At 43.0% G+C, this 15622-nt stretch overlaps 1 protein-coding gene across 1 annotated transcript; it reads right to left on the bottom strand.

The window, feature by feature from the left end:
• Positions 1 to 1145: 1145 nt before the first annotated feature.
• LOC123183306 (uncharacterized) lies at positions 1146 to 14291 on the bottom strand. The gene is made up of 11 exons (XM_044596087.1): positions 13588 to 14291; positions 12934 to 13320; positions 8219 to 10278; positions 7651 to 7709; positions 7186 to 7398; positions 7073 to 7148; positions 6813 to 6870; positions 5523 to 5573; positions 4585 to 5109; positions 3942 to 4316; positions 1146 to 3090 (listed from the first exon to the last, which is right to left on the bottom strand). Exons 1-11 carry the CDS (start codon positions 13986 to 13988, stop codon positions 1146 to 1148), a joined length of 6150 nt encoding a protein of 2049 aa, XP_044452022.1. The 5' UTR covers positions 13989 to 14291.
• Between the last annotated feature and the right edge of the window lie 1331 nt (positions 14292 to 15622).

Raw genomic sequence — 15622 nt, forward strand, 5'->3', positions numbered from 1 at the left:
ACATAGCTAAAACCTCTTGCTGGTTTTGTACAACACATCTGAGCATAGCACTGCACATCAATTCTTTTTTTGGGGGGGGGGGGGGGGGGGGGCTCTTTTGTCGTGCACAAGTGCATAGTTTGGAAACATCAACAAGTCTTGTATCAATCCTAAGATTTTGGTGTCATAGGTAAGGTTTGTTATGCCTTGAACATTACTACACAAACCTCACATAGATATCTAAAAAGATTTACTGGATATCCCGGGTTGCACTATGCATGGCTTTTCCTCGCTCCATTGGATATCAAAGTGCACTATGCATGGGTTTGTTCGATCTGTGCTACGAATCAAACGGCGTAGTTAACTTGATTTCCCAAGCTCTCGAGAGCATAAGCGTACGTATGTGAGTATGCCACTCTTTGGTTAATTATCCCCAACGGACAAATATATTTATCTAGATATATATAGTCAATTGTCATTATGCTTCTCCCGTTGTCCGTTTCTCGTGGCTTGAAAATTGTGGACGCCGCTGACATGAGATGAACTCGGAACGATTCCTGGGCTGGATATGTCAATGGGTTGCACATGAACTGATGAACCAAGGCGTCAGTGTCCCGGCATGTACCACAGCAGGGCTACTCTCCGTCGGGACAGAGCAGCATGTCCCACACGTACGCCCAACAGCTAGCCCAACCCTGCGTGTCGTCGCCCAAATGCACTGCTCGCGTACGTACATAAAATGGAATTTGTAACTCGACGTGGCCTGGAGAAGTACGCCAAGGCCAGCAAGGCAGAAGCAGAGCAAATTCACAAAGAACAGAGCAAAGCAGAGGAGGGAGCAACTTGAGATAGAAGAACAGAGCAATGCAGAGGAGGGCGTTCGTGAAGGGCAGAGACGATATGCAGCCACACGATATGCAGGCAAAGCTTGGACCGATATATACATCAATAAAGGCAAGAAATAAGCGGTAGCTTACATTAGGGGTTCGGGCGGTCAGATACAAAAACTGTAAAAATATTTGGTTTCATCGACGAAGGCCACAACAACATTTTGGGAGGTGCATTCATAATCTGTCACTTTTCTGCGTGCACCACAACGGTACATGCTTGTTACACAGGTCCAGTAAACTGAGGATTCCGTCAAAATTATTATGCAAAACACCGTGCTAGTGAAAATGAAGATCAGGACTGTTTGGATGCACCTGCATATAGTTCTTGAAGGCAGACTCTGCAGACTCTGCTTCTGCTCTCTCCATCTCTCCTTCGGGGTAGCGTCTGAACACATAAATAACCTTGAGGCTTAACAGGTGCTCCAAGCCAACTGGTGTAGCGCCGCCCCAGTTACTCTTCCCGAACCCTAGTTCAAGCCAACTTAGTTTGGGCATAGCCCCTGCCCCAAAGGCCAAGTAGGCAGTAACATCATAATTTGATGTGCATTTAAAGTGCTCCAGAACCGGAAATGTTCCTGCGGAGAAAGTGACACAACTGTCTTCAGGGATGCTCCGCATACGTAAACTGAGGTGCACGAGAGAGGGCAGCTCTCCAAGAGCGTTAAACTCGTCGTCGGTGCACGTGTCAACATCCAGCTCTAGCCGGTAGAGGCATTGGAGGCCACAAATCCATTTGGGAACTCTAGGCATCCTAAGACGACCCAGCTCAAGTACCTTGATATGAGGAGAATGATCTGATAATGAGCCCAACAGGTCACTCGTATAAGAGGACCATCCCTTGATGTTGAGATATCTGAGGTCATGCAACAGCGCAATAGAACCTCCAACAGCTCGTTCTTGTTCAGAAGGGACGTCCCAGGATAACAGAAAAAGAATCAGGCTCCTTAGATTGGTCAACTCACCGAGTCCCTCAATATCCTCCAATGAGCTGCACATCAGGTGAAACCCATGCAAAGTGTGCAATGACTTCATGTTCCTGATCCCTTTAGGCAGCTTGATCCGATGTGAAACCATCAAGTGGGATAAGCGGGGCAAGTGCACTATATCTGATGGGATTTCTGGCCCTAGATAGCAAGCTAAATCAAGTGTCTCCAAATGCACAAGCCCTTGCATTTTAGTAGGGAGTTTGATTTCTCCTTTATATGAAACTTTTAAATACCTCAGTTGGAACAATTGGCTAATATCAGTGAGATCAATTACTTTGTCGCCCCAACTATTGAAGAGAAGCACCCTGAGATACTTACAATGCAAAAGAGGGGGCATGTAGTTGCATTTCCCGAAAAGTGAAAGTGATCGAACTTTTGATAGGCTACATCGAATGCTCCCTGATGCTATGTCATTTGTTGCACCACCGTTAATGAAGTTCATGGATATACGACAAACCTTATATTTCCGACCATGATCTCTTGCCATGTCTTCATAATTGCATTCAACTCTTAGAAAATTATGCTCATTACACTTGCTTAATATCAAATCGAGCATCATATCATGTACTCTGCATGATAACAACTCGCCGTCCTCCATACGTCCAGGCTGAATCAAGCTTCTATTGACAAGGTCATTAAAATAGCTCTTGGCAACAACCTCCACATTTTGCCCATGCAAATTACTGACAAATCCTTCAGCCAACCATTGTCGAACCAAATCATCCCTCTTGATCTCGCTATCTTCAGGATATATACCAAGGTGCAACAAACATGCACGGAGATGAAGAGGAAGGTGGATGTAGCTAAGGTTTAATATACTCTTAACCCCTTCCAATGTGGGATTTGCCGCAAGCTGGGCTCCAAGAGAATTCCTAATGCTCTCCCATTCATCCCTTAACCTTTCAGGACGACTAGCTAATAGGCTAGCTATAGTAATGATTGCAAGTGGGAGTCCCCCACACTTCTTCAAAATTTCAGCTGAGATTTCTTCAAATTGGGATGGATGATCATCTTCAGATCCATATACTCTCCGAGAAAATAACCTTTTTGAGTCTTGCTCGTCGAGGGGCTTCATTCTATAAATGCACCCAGGGCGACTGCGACATGCTCCAAAAGCCACATCTTCCACTCGTGTGGTCACTATTACTCCACTTCCATTACCATTTTCTGGAAAGGCGCGGCTGATAGTATTCCATGTTGATTGGTCCCACAAGTCATCAAGTACAATAAGGTACCTATAAATAGTTCCACATGTTATATAACATACAATTGGATATGATTATAAGTTGCAGATGAAAGCTTCAAAATATTCTATCTAACATGAACAACAAAAACAAAGCAAATTCAATTTATGAAAATCCACTATTTGCTCGCTAAATTAGCAAGCTCATATAACATTTCAAGACCGAATGACACCAAAAGATTGCATGGTGTGTTAAAACTCAACAAAAAAATGCTTAGCAACCAGAAAATATATGTCATTGGATTTTATCTTCTTTACTATTGGGAGATGGGGGTATATTATTATTCTTGTGAGAGGGAGATGAGAATAACCAACTTCAAATTTCTCCCAGATGCTTAAAATTCATGTTAGCATGTACGAGCAGTCGAGCACTATATATATGAGAGATGGATTCCATTTTATTCTTTGCTGATAGAAAGGAATTGATTTAGCCATATTTTAACACATTGGAACTGGACATGGAATTTACCATTTCAATTCTTGTGGTAGTCAAACACTACTAATGTCTAGGTTCTACTTTTCATTTTCTTGGCCTAATTCATAGCAGCTAAGCAAGATGAGTAGAATGAAATCTCTTTTTGGCAGTACCAACATTAGTACATTACATACTGATGCATTTTGAAAGATGTTTTTATAATCGAATAAACTAAAAACTAAACTTATGCCTCTACAGTGCAGCAAAAAGCCTCCGTATGGTTAGAACAACCATGTGTGGTTCTCTCATTCTTACAGGCCATGCAAGCAGCAAACATTTAAATGAACACTAATCAAATCAAAAAATTATTCGAATTTAACTTAACTTGCACATGCAAAAGCACGACTGACTATTGAAGTAAACAGTACCTCCTATGTGTGAGATGTTTTCCAAGGTCATTTATGATGTCTTGCAGCTCACATGCCGGAGAAGACCTTTCCATTTGAAGGTTTAGTTGTACAGAAATACGATAGAGAAGTCCTGTCATAAATCCTGTCATATTAGGCCTTTGGGATACTGGAACAAAAACTGTGCAGTCATACTGTCCTCCGATCTCATCGTACACCTGTTTGGCAAGTGTAGTTTTACCCAGTCCTCCGAATCCCATAATGGACACCACCTTGAGCTTCTTTTCTCCAGTATTAGTCAACAAATTGATAAGCTCCTTCCTTGGGCCATCAGTACCCACAAGACCAGCTGCCTCCACATATATCGTCGACATCCGAGGATCAATGGTCGCAGAGCTAGAATTACAATTACATTCATCGATCTTGTACCTAGAAGAAGATGTTCAGTGAGGGAGTCACACTTGTTTGTTTCAGAAAGGATTGATCTTAACGTTTTCTTTTGGATAATAGAAAACTAGAGATTGGTTACAACATATACCATAGTTATGATGTCCTTTATACTATTATAATTTTGTGTGTGTGTAAATTGTTAACCCCTTTAATAACAAAATAACATATACAATGGGGACTTTGGAATTGCTGTGGAGAACATATTGAAACGTACCTGATGCGCCGATTATTTGCCTCTAGCGCAAGAACCTTGAGCTCCTCCATCCGGTCAGCGATCCTATGGCGTTGTCCCAACATCTTGAGATGTCGAGCAGTCTTGGTGATGAAGCCTAGCTTGGCATGACCGCCTCCAAACTGGCGCATGAAGTCATCTATGCAATTATCCATGTCGAAGGACATCTCCCTGACGTGGTCCCTCCAGTCTCTGGCCACCGGATCGAGCTCGTCCATGAGCTCCATCTTCTCCAGGGCGGCGTTCATGGCGCTGAGCTCCTTCTCCAGAAAGGACGCTTGCTTCTTCACCCCTTTCAGCTTGCTGTACTCTTCCCCTGCCAGGGCGGCGAGCTTGCCGAGCAGGGGCCTCATCACCCCTATCGTCGCGCTCACCGGCATCTTGACCCGAGTGGTGGCAAGTCGAACGGGCTGCAAGTGATTCAGGGCGACGCTGTGCTGGAGTGGTGTGGCGGCTAAGTCGAATGGGTGAGGTTTTCGGGGCAGGGTGGGTGGCTGCGCCGGATATCTGCGGGCCGAAGGAAGAGGGCAATGGCAAGAATTAGTAGGTAGCATAGTAATATAATAGTGATTTCGGGGTGACGAAACCGACGACTGATCAAGTCAAACACACTCGTACCGTCTTGTTTTCTCCTCGCTCTATCGGAGTGCACAATGTATGGATTTGTTCGATCTGTACGGTGCCAGACTGTCTTGGACATTCTTTGTACGCGTGTGTTATCTATGTCGAGGAAAACGATGTACATGCATAAAAAAATATCAGCTAGCGTTTAGGGGTTTAATTAGGACGGACGTCACATTATTTAAATTTTTTAACATAGTACAAACGCAAGCGCTCATACACTCACCCCTATGAACGCGCACACACATACCCTATCCCTATGAACACCTTCGAGAGACTGAGCCGGCATATCATCTTACTCGTCGTCGACGGGACCGTCTCCTCCCACTAAAAGTGCATCACCAAAAATTCTGAAATAAATTCAGGAATAATGCGAGCACCGGTACTTGAACCCTGGTGGGCCACTGTCACTTTAACCATCCAACCATAGATTGGTTTGCCACATTATTTAATCTTTCAATCGATAATGTATGCATCGATCGATGCATGCATAATTAGTAATCCATGTTACTGTTTTTACGGTGTTATTTGTGCTATATGCTCATATATACTCAATATGTTTTTGTTTATTCTTATCCGTTTAGTGGCCTGAAAATTGTGGACAGCGGTGACATTAGATCAACTCGGAACGATCATCACCAGCGCCTAGTTGTTCTCTTGTGAGGGAGAGGTCGATCGACTGCACATGAATGAACCACGCCCGTCTGGACAGAGCAGCATGTCACAGGTACGCCTAACCGCAAGTGCGGTTTGTGTAGGGTGGAATTTGTAACACGACGCGCCCAGAAGAATTGGCAGCGGCGCAAAGACCATGCCACGGCAAACAAGGCAGTAGCAGAGCAACTTCAAACCAACAGAGCAAAGCAATGCAGAGGAGGGAGCAAGAGGAAGGCGTTCTTGAAGGGACAAGACGCTCAACTGGTGCACAAGATATGCAGGAAACGCTTGGATCACGGGGTCAACCTGCACCGTGTAAGGCTGTGTGTGAGAGTATATAATACTGTAGCATAACACAGTACATAAAAATAAATCATACACAAAGAGGAAATAAGCGGTAGACTACATTAGGGGTTCAGGCGACCGGCGATTTTTCTGTTGGCTACCACATCCAACAGGTGGCGTACGGTCCGATGCAAAACCGTAAAAAAGTATATGGCTTTCGACGTAGGCCACAGCAAAATGTTGGGAGATGCATTAATAATTTGTCACTCTTCTGCATGCAGCACAGTGGTACTCCCTCCGTTTCTAAATATAAATATTTTCAAAGAATTCAATACGGACTGCATACAGAGCAAAATGAGGAAACTACACCCTAAAATACATCTACATACATCTGTATACAGTCTATATTGAAATCTCTAAAAAGACTTATACTCCCTCCGTAAACTAATATAAAAGCGTTTAGAATACTAAAGTAGTGATCTAAACGCTCTTATATTAGTTTACAGAGAGAGTATTTAGGAACGGAAGAAGTACATGCTTATTACACAGGTCTAGTAAACTGAGGATTCCGTCAAAATCATTATGCAAAACACCATGCTAGTTGGAGGATGATGCCCATGATGAGACTGTGAAGGGCTGGTGCTTACGTGAAAATGAAGATTGGATCACGCGCACCAACAAATTTGGTTGTTTCACACTCATTCACTTTGCAACCAAAACACAGAAAAGATCAACATCAGATTCAAATGCGCGACCATAAACTAACTACTAGGTTAAAACTAAAAAGGTGTCGAGCAAAAAACATATAACCAAATCATAAGTAAAAGTGCAGATGACATACAAAGAGCAGCACGCCATATCTGACGGACAAATGTTATTGTTTCATTTCAAATTTGAAAACACTTACATGCATCTACAATGTTATCTAAAGATGTCACGTGCATTTGGAGTTCTAGACGAGCAGCTCTGTCTTGAGTCTTGACCTGCTAACATTCATCGCCTTCTCCATGTTGGGCATACAAAGAATTCGATGTAGACGACGAAGGGCACATTTTCACAAGCCATGTCAAACATGTTTGCAGCCAGCTTTTCGCTCTCTCCCATCCACTTCCGAGGAAAATCTGGTGAAGTTATACTATAGTTCATCATTGGATAGTAGTCTAAGACTGTGAGTAGCAGAATGGTGATGATATACAACAGCAAAAAGGAAAACCAAAACTGGCTCCAAAAAATCTGCAGTACCACAAGAGACAAGACTACAGTAAGTTCTCGATTCACGATTACAGCACAAGATTACGCAATTAAGTTCTGTAGACAGTTCCGTTTCGAAATATAAAAAGTTCTGTAGACAGTTGAGTAAGCATTGCCAATTTAATTTGTTACTTCTCGATTCTCAAACAGAATTGACAGCCAATGTGCGTCTATGACTGAACTTAAAAACAAGACTGAAACTGCAGAAAAAAATGGTGAGCAGCTAGCAATTACCTGACGAACTGTGTCGTGACGACTTTTGCTGAATAGAACTTCCCTCCACCTCGGCTTGCCTGCAACTTTAGGCCACATTTTGGGTGATCACATGATACAAACACTTCAGAATCGAGGCAAGATTGAAGAAGCTTCTAGAGCCACCTCACGTACCAGTGAGGAACTTCAGGAACGGCCTGCTTGGAGCCATCAAGCCCGGTGAAGCGTGGCCAGTTCCAAACCGCTCGTCGTCCTCGTCCGCGCCGCTGCAGCTGCCGCCGTCCTACTTACCCTTGTCCTCGTCGTCCTCCTGCAGCGCCCGCCACAACAGCCGGCAGCGATGTGAGACGCCTCCTCCGATCCCGTCCGCCGGAAGCACAAGAATGGCCGCAGCGGTTGCAGCACCACAACCGCCCCGCCACACGCCGGAACCTCCCGCCTCGAATCTGGCCGGTCTTGCGCCGAATTAGCCTCTTAGATCGCATGAGTGGCGACAAAAAGGAAGTGGTGTCATGTCATACGACCATATGTTTTTATCGTGGTATACTGCAGATGTGAAACCAAGGACGGTTTGGATGCAGCTGCGTACAGTTCCTGAAGGCAGACTCTGCTTCCTCCTTCGCTTCTTCGGGGCCGCGGATGATTACATAGACAGAATTGAGGCTCAACAGGTGCTCCAAGCCAACTGGTGCAGAGCCGCCCCAGTTACTCTTGTCGAATTGTAGTTCAAGCCAACTTAGTTTGGGCATAGCCCCTGCCCCAAAGGCCAGGTACGCAGTAACATCATACTCTGATTTACATTCACATAACTCTAGAACTGGAAATGATCCCGCAGAGAAGCTCCACATATGTAAACGGAGGTGCACGAGAGAGGGCAGCTCTCCAAGAGCGTGCAACTCGTCAGTGCACGTGTCAACATTCAGCTCTAGCCGGCAGAGGCATTGGAGACCACAAATCCATTTGGGAACTCTAGGCATCCTAAGACGACCCAGCTCAAGTACCTTGATATGAGGAGAATGATCTGATAATGAGCCCAACATGTCGCTCGTATGAGAGGAATCGCCACTGACACAGAGATGTCTGAGATCATGCAACATCCCAATAGAATGAGCCAAAGCAACCCATGCTGTAGTCCTTAAATGGTCTGGAAAAGACACTGAGAGCCCCAGACGTCTTAGATTGGTCAGCTCACCGAGTCCCTCGATATCCTCCAATGAGCTCTCATCCAGGTCGAACCGACCCAAAGTGTGCAATGATGTCATGTTCTTAATACCTTTAGGCAGCTGGGTCCCAAATGGAACTGTCAAGTGGGATAAGCGGAGCAAGTGAACTATATCTGATGGGATTTCTAACTCTCCGGAGCAATCTAATTCCAGTGTCCGCAGATGCACAAGCCCTTGCAATTGAGTAGGGAGTTCAATTTTCCTTTCAAGTGAGAATCCTCTAAATGAAATCTTTAAATGCCTCAGTTGGAACAATTGGCTAATAGCAGTGAGATCAATTGGTTTGGCACCCCAACTTTTAGAGAGAGCTATATCCGATGGGGTTTCTAACTCATTGCAATGTAATTCTAGTGTCTCCAAATGCACAAGGCCCTGTATTTTAGTAGGGAGTTTTATGTTTCCTTCAAATGAAACATTTAAATACCTTAGTTGGAACAATTGGCTAACAACAGTGAGATCAATAGCTTTGTCACAAAAACTTTTAAAGAAAAACACCCTAAGATGCTTGAAATGCAAAAGAGGGGGCATGTACTTCGATTCCCCGAAAAGAGCAAGTGATCGAACTTGTGACAGGCTAGAATGATTGCTCCCTGATATTATCCCATCTGTTGCACCATCATTACTGAAATTCATCGATATACGACGGACCTTATATTTTCGGCCATGGTCTCGTGCTATGTCTTCAGAATTGCATTCAACTCTCAGAAAATTATGCTCTTCACACTTACTTAAGATCAAGTCGAGCATCATATCAGGTACTCTGCATGATACCAACTCGCCATCCTCAGTACGCCCAGGCTGAATCAAGCTTCTATTGATAAGGTCATTAAAATAGCTCTTGGCAACAACCTCAGAATCTTGCCCATGCAATTTATTGACAAGTCCTTTGGCCGACCATTGTCGAACCAAATCATCCCTCTCGATCTCGCGGTCTTCTGGATATATACCAAGGTGAAGGAAACATGCCCGGAGATGAAGGGGAAGATGGATGTAGCTAAGGTTTAATATATTCTTCATCCCTTCCAGCGTGGGATTTGCCGCAAACTGGGTTCCAAGCGAATTCCTGATGCTCTTCCACTCATCCCTTAACTCTTCAGGATGACTAGCTAATAGGCTAGCAATAGTAATAATTGCAAGTGGGAGCCCACCACACTTCTTAAGAATTTCAGTTGAAATGTCTTCCAATTGGGATGGATGGTCCTCTTCACACCCATATACTCTATGGAGAAACAACTTTTTTGAGTCTTTCTCGCCAAGGGGCTTCATTCCATAAATGCACTCAGGGTGACCATAACATGCTCCATAAGCCACGCCTTCCACTCGTGTGGTTACTATTACTCTACACCCATTAGCATTTTCTGGAAAGGCGCGACTGATAGTGTTCCATGCTGACTGGTCCCACAAGTCGTCAACTACAATAAGGTACCTATAAATAGTATCCAAATGTTATATACATAAAGCTGGAAATGATTATAAGTGCACATGAAAGCTTCAAAATATTCTATATAATTAGAACAACAAAATAATGCAAGATTCAAGCAAATCCCCTGTTCATTGGGATAAACTAGCAGCCTCATACTATAATATATCAAAACTAAATGATATCAAATGATTGCATGACCTGATAAAAGTCAAATAAATCTAAGTTAATGTAGCTTTTTTTTTGTAAAGGTGCGTTTGATAGTATTCCATGTTGAGTGATCCCACAAGTCATCATCAACAACAAGGTATATATATGCAGTTTCACATGTTATATACACACAGTTGAATATGGCTATAAGTTGCAGATGAAAGCTTCCCAATATTCTACTCCCTTCTATCCGAATTAATTGATGCCGCCTCAATAACATTATGGAGGACGCGTCAATTAATTTGGATCAAAGGAAGTATCAAACTCGACAACAAAACTAAGGAAAATTAGATTGAAGAAAATTTTATGAATGAAATAAACAGGTCTTATACACAGTTTAAAAAATTGGTTGAGTGAGATATTTTGAAGATGCTACTGTAGTTCAGTTAACCACCACTTCTTTATCTTGATATACTCTTTCACCAACTCACTATCTTTTTTCTTAACACCAACTCACCATCTCTTGTCTTACAATCTCTTTTGATATATATGTTTAATAACTGATTTTGTTGTTGATATATTGCTCTCCATAATAAATTTCTGTATCGATGGACATGACTATCTTTATCAGTGTACAAATATTCTTCATTGTAAGCCTTGCAATCTATCTTGTTCAGAAAGTTGGCTACTTTTACATGTTTGCCAATATCTAACATTTCATTTGTTAATTAACATAGTAGGTTTTAGATTTTTCTCTCTTACCTCATTACTTGTTCACGGCTTGGCAGATGTATGTGGCCTTCCGATATAACCATGCTTTTCTTGTTTGTAGTTCACGTTAGTGCTCATTACATTCAAATCAAGATCATCAGCTAATAGTAATTTTATGCAGTTCATCACAGTCTTCTAAGAGGAGGAACACACCATTCTCAAGGGAATCACATTATTTGACTTCTACTCTTGGGTTGTAATCCTAACTCGGCATCGAGGTAATTTCAAGCAATTCAATCTTTGCTCCAGTTCGTCCCTTCCTTTGTAGCACTTTTGCAGATCTTTCTAGAATGATCTCAAGAAGCTTCATTCAAGTTATTAATCCTTAGTGCTGGATCAACAAGATGCATCACTGCATTGCATTGAACCCTAAAACATCTATTATAATGTAATGAAGGATGTGCTTTGAATTGGTTATGTTAAATTCGCATGGCGTTATCATGAGTATATTGTAGACCAAATTTTTTCACTACATAGTGTTGATAGATGAAATTATAAATCTATGGTGTTGCTATATGTCATCATATTCCTCTTTATTTGAAGTTAATTCGGTAAATATGGACGGGCGCGGCCACACACACATCTCCGTTCTAGTATTTTGATGGACATGGAATGGGTGCGCACTTGGAGTCACTTTTCATGCATTATGTAGGTTGCCAAAGAAAATTCATGTGAAGACATCTTCTTCTGAGCGTAAATATACACTTACCATGTACGAACACTGTGAAACACCTACTTTCATTTATTCCTTTTTGATAGTAAAGTAATTATTTAAGCCATATTTTTAAACAAACTGAAATTGGACTTGACATTTATGATTCAAATTCTTGTAGTAGTCGACAATCCAGTTTTGACTTTTGAATTCAAGGCCTAATCCATAGGAGACAAACATGATGACAGAATCCAGTGTCTCTTAGGCTGTAACATCATTGCATATTTTTGCATTTTAAGCGATGCCTTCTAATATCAAATGAACAGAAACTAAAACATATGCCTCTAATATGCACAAAAAATGCATCTGTATGATCAGGACAACCATGCATGTGTGATTCCCCCAACCCATGGAAGCCACAAGTATATAAATTGATTGATCAAATCAAACAATAACTCAAATTTAACATAACTTGCACATGCACTACGTTGCACGGATACTTGGATACGTATTGGATACGCGATACGGGGATACGCCCGATACGCCAATTTTCTGAAAACATGGATACGGCGATACGTTTATATATAGATATTACATATATTAATTATTAAAAATATTAAAAACAAAATAGAGCTTCTAGGTCAAAGCATGCCTCATAGGATTATTTCCTTTGTTTTCTTGCACTTGGTCCACTTTCATTAATTTGCAGTGGGATTTTCCCGGGTTTGTTGTTCCAATCAGTGCATCGACTCTCTCTTGCTCACCTTTCAATTGAACAAGAACATTGACAGTCATGTTTTGGCATGGACTCACGCCCATGTTGGGTATCTTCAAAAGGTGCGCATTTACTATTGAGGGGATTTCACGCCGAATGAGGAGTTTCAGGTATCCAAAAAGTATCGTAGAAGTATCCTAGGAGTATCAAACATTATTTTCTTTTTTTATAATCAAAAAATCGAGGGATACTTACGGGATACGTATCGGGCTGTATCGGGGCAGTATCTGGCTGGATACGCGCACTTTCTGAAGTATCCGCGCAACGTAGCCCATGCAAAAGCATGCGTGAAGATTGAAGTAAATAATAATACCTTTTGTGTGTGAGATATTGCCTAAGGTCTTCAATGATGTCTTGCACCTCATATACCCGAGAAGACCGATTCATTCCAAGTTTTAGTTGTATACGATAGAGAAGCCCTGTCATGTTAGGTCTTTGGGATACGGAAACAAATGCTGTACATTCAAACTTCCCTCTGATCTCATCGTACACCTGTTTGGCTAGTGTAGTTTTACCCAATCCTCCGAATCCCAAAATGGACACCACTTTGAGCTTCTCCTCAGTATCTGTCAACAAATTGAGAAGCTCCTCACTTGGGCCTTCAATGCCCACAAGGCCAGCTTCCTCCACATATATCGTTGACATCCGAGGATCAATAGTCACAGAGCTAGAGTTAGGATTGCATTCATCAATCTTGTACCTAGAAGAAGATGTTTAGTGAGGGAGTCACACTTCTGTCTTTCAGAAACAGTATTAGACAGAACCTTCAAATTGCTTCCAAGTTTATATTTGGATAATAGAAATCTACAGTTTGGTTACAACATATAGCATAATTCTGATGTCCTGTATGCTCTTATAATTCTCTGTGTGGTACAAATAACATGTAAATTATAAACCTTTTTTAATAACAAATGAACATATACCGTGAGGACTCTGTAATTGTTCTAAAAAACAGATTGAAATGTACCTGAGGCGTCGTTCATTTGCCTCTAGCGCAAGAGCCTTGAGCTCTTCCATCCGGTCAGAAATCCGATGGCGTTCTCCCAACATCTTCAGACGTCGGGCGGTCTTCTTGATGAAGCCTACCTTGGCATGACCACCTCCAAACTGACGCACGAAGTCGTCGATGCAATTATCCATGTCATAGGACATCTCCCGGACATGGTCTCTCCAGTCCCTAGCCACCGGATCGAGCTCATCCATGAGCTCCATCTTCTCAAGTGCGAAGTTCATCGCGCTGAGCTCCTTCTCGAGGAAGGACGCCTGCTTCTTCACCCCCTTGAGCTTGTTGTACTCGCCGCCAGCCAGCTCCGCGAGCTTGCCGAGGAGGGGCCTCATCACCCCAATCGTCACGCTCACGGCGGACATCTCGACCCCAGCGACGGCCGCTGCAGAGAGGTCGAACGGGCGAGCCGAGGTGTAGCTGGAGAGGTGGCAGGGACAGGGTGGGTGGCTGCGCCGGAGCTGGATGAACGTGTGTGGAGATGGACTAGGAGTAACGGGTGGTTGAGGAGGCAGCCGTTCCTGGCGGCTGGCCTAGGATAGTACTACTAGTGATTTGTGGGTGGCGCACCGACGACTGGACTGGAGCGAGTCAACCAAACACACTGCCTTTTTTCTTCCTCTCTCCTCACTCCTTCAACTCAACAGACGATGGGGCCTTGTGGGCACCAGAATGAAGAATACCGAGTCAGTGTTCCTGCAGCTGGACGGGAAGATGTGTAGTGGAAACAATCAGTCGGCACTCGCAAGTTGCAACAATCTGACAAACAAGTATACATCTCAAGGATAGCCCAGATCAACAGTGCATTGTGTATCAACTCTATCAGCAGCGACGTCCACTGCTGTTTTTACCATGACAGCACACAAATGTGCAGCCATGCGTATATACTCCATATGCAGGCCCGTGCTGACCAAGTAGTACATACTACGTGCTGATGAACTTCTCTTGTAGCAAATGCATTGGGCTAATACATACGCAGCCTTTTTTATCATGTGTAGTGTGGATAATCTTGGAAATGGTAGTACAGGTGGAAAGAACGACATCGCCGCCTTGCAGCGTCAGTGCCAAATATATTCGGATGGGTGCCATGGAGCATCTCTAACCGATCCCTTAACATGTGTGCCCTCGAAATTTGTCACGAAGTCGGACTGCAAAGCTGCCCAAGTGTTAATCAAGCCGCCAATGCCGGGCTGAACTCTTTAGCATTAGGGGTACGTACTTGATGGTGTGCAAATTGTCGCCAATCACATGGACCGCTAGGATGTAATCCTTGTTCCAAAAGTAGGTATCTGTCGACCTGTCATATTTCTCGCACCCCTCGAGTGTGGTTTTCTGTAGCTCAGACTACATGGTATCCCTTATCTTTGCCATCCATTTATGCATCGCGATCCGTGCAGACGCATTTGTCTTTTTTGTTTCTCTCAAATGACACAACATATAAAGTTCAAATTTTGCAGAACAACAATACATTCTAACTACAATCTGGGAAAAAACTTTCAGATTTTTTCATGCATTTTAAATACTTAAAATAATATTTTTAGTCAAACAAAATCTCATTTTGTATATTTATATCGGACCAAAAAATCTGAAAGTTTTTTCACACATTGATGTTCTAATGTTTGTTCGATCTGCAAAGTTTGAAGTTCATATGTTGTTTCATTTTAGAGAAACAAAAAAGAGAAATCTGTTTGTTATAAGTTAGTTGGAGAGTACGGATCTCAAAGCAAGTCTGGAGGATTGAGGATAAGAGGTCCCATGTAGCCTGAGCTACAAAGGAACTTTGTGTTCTCGCACTTCACTAGCTTGAAGCTCGGCGGGAAGACATGCGACATCACCTGATCTGAGAAGCTGGGAGGATACGTCGCCGCTAGGTTCCCGCGACCACGAATAGCGTCCCACTGTGACGTGTTTCATAGAAACCGTACTCCTTATCGTATTTGGAGTAAGCTAAGTCATCGGTTGCCGAGAAAGCATGCCAGGCCTGGGCTATGCTCCAGAC

The sequence above is a fragment of the Triticum aestivum genome, chromosome 1D, assembly GCF_018294505.1.
Source record: "Triticum aestivum cultivar Chinese Spring chromosome 1D, IWGSC CS RefSeq v2.1, whole genome shotgun sequence".
NCBI lineage: Eukaryota > Viridiplantae > Streptophyta > Magnoliopsida > Poales > Poaceae > Triticum > Triticum aestivum.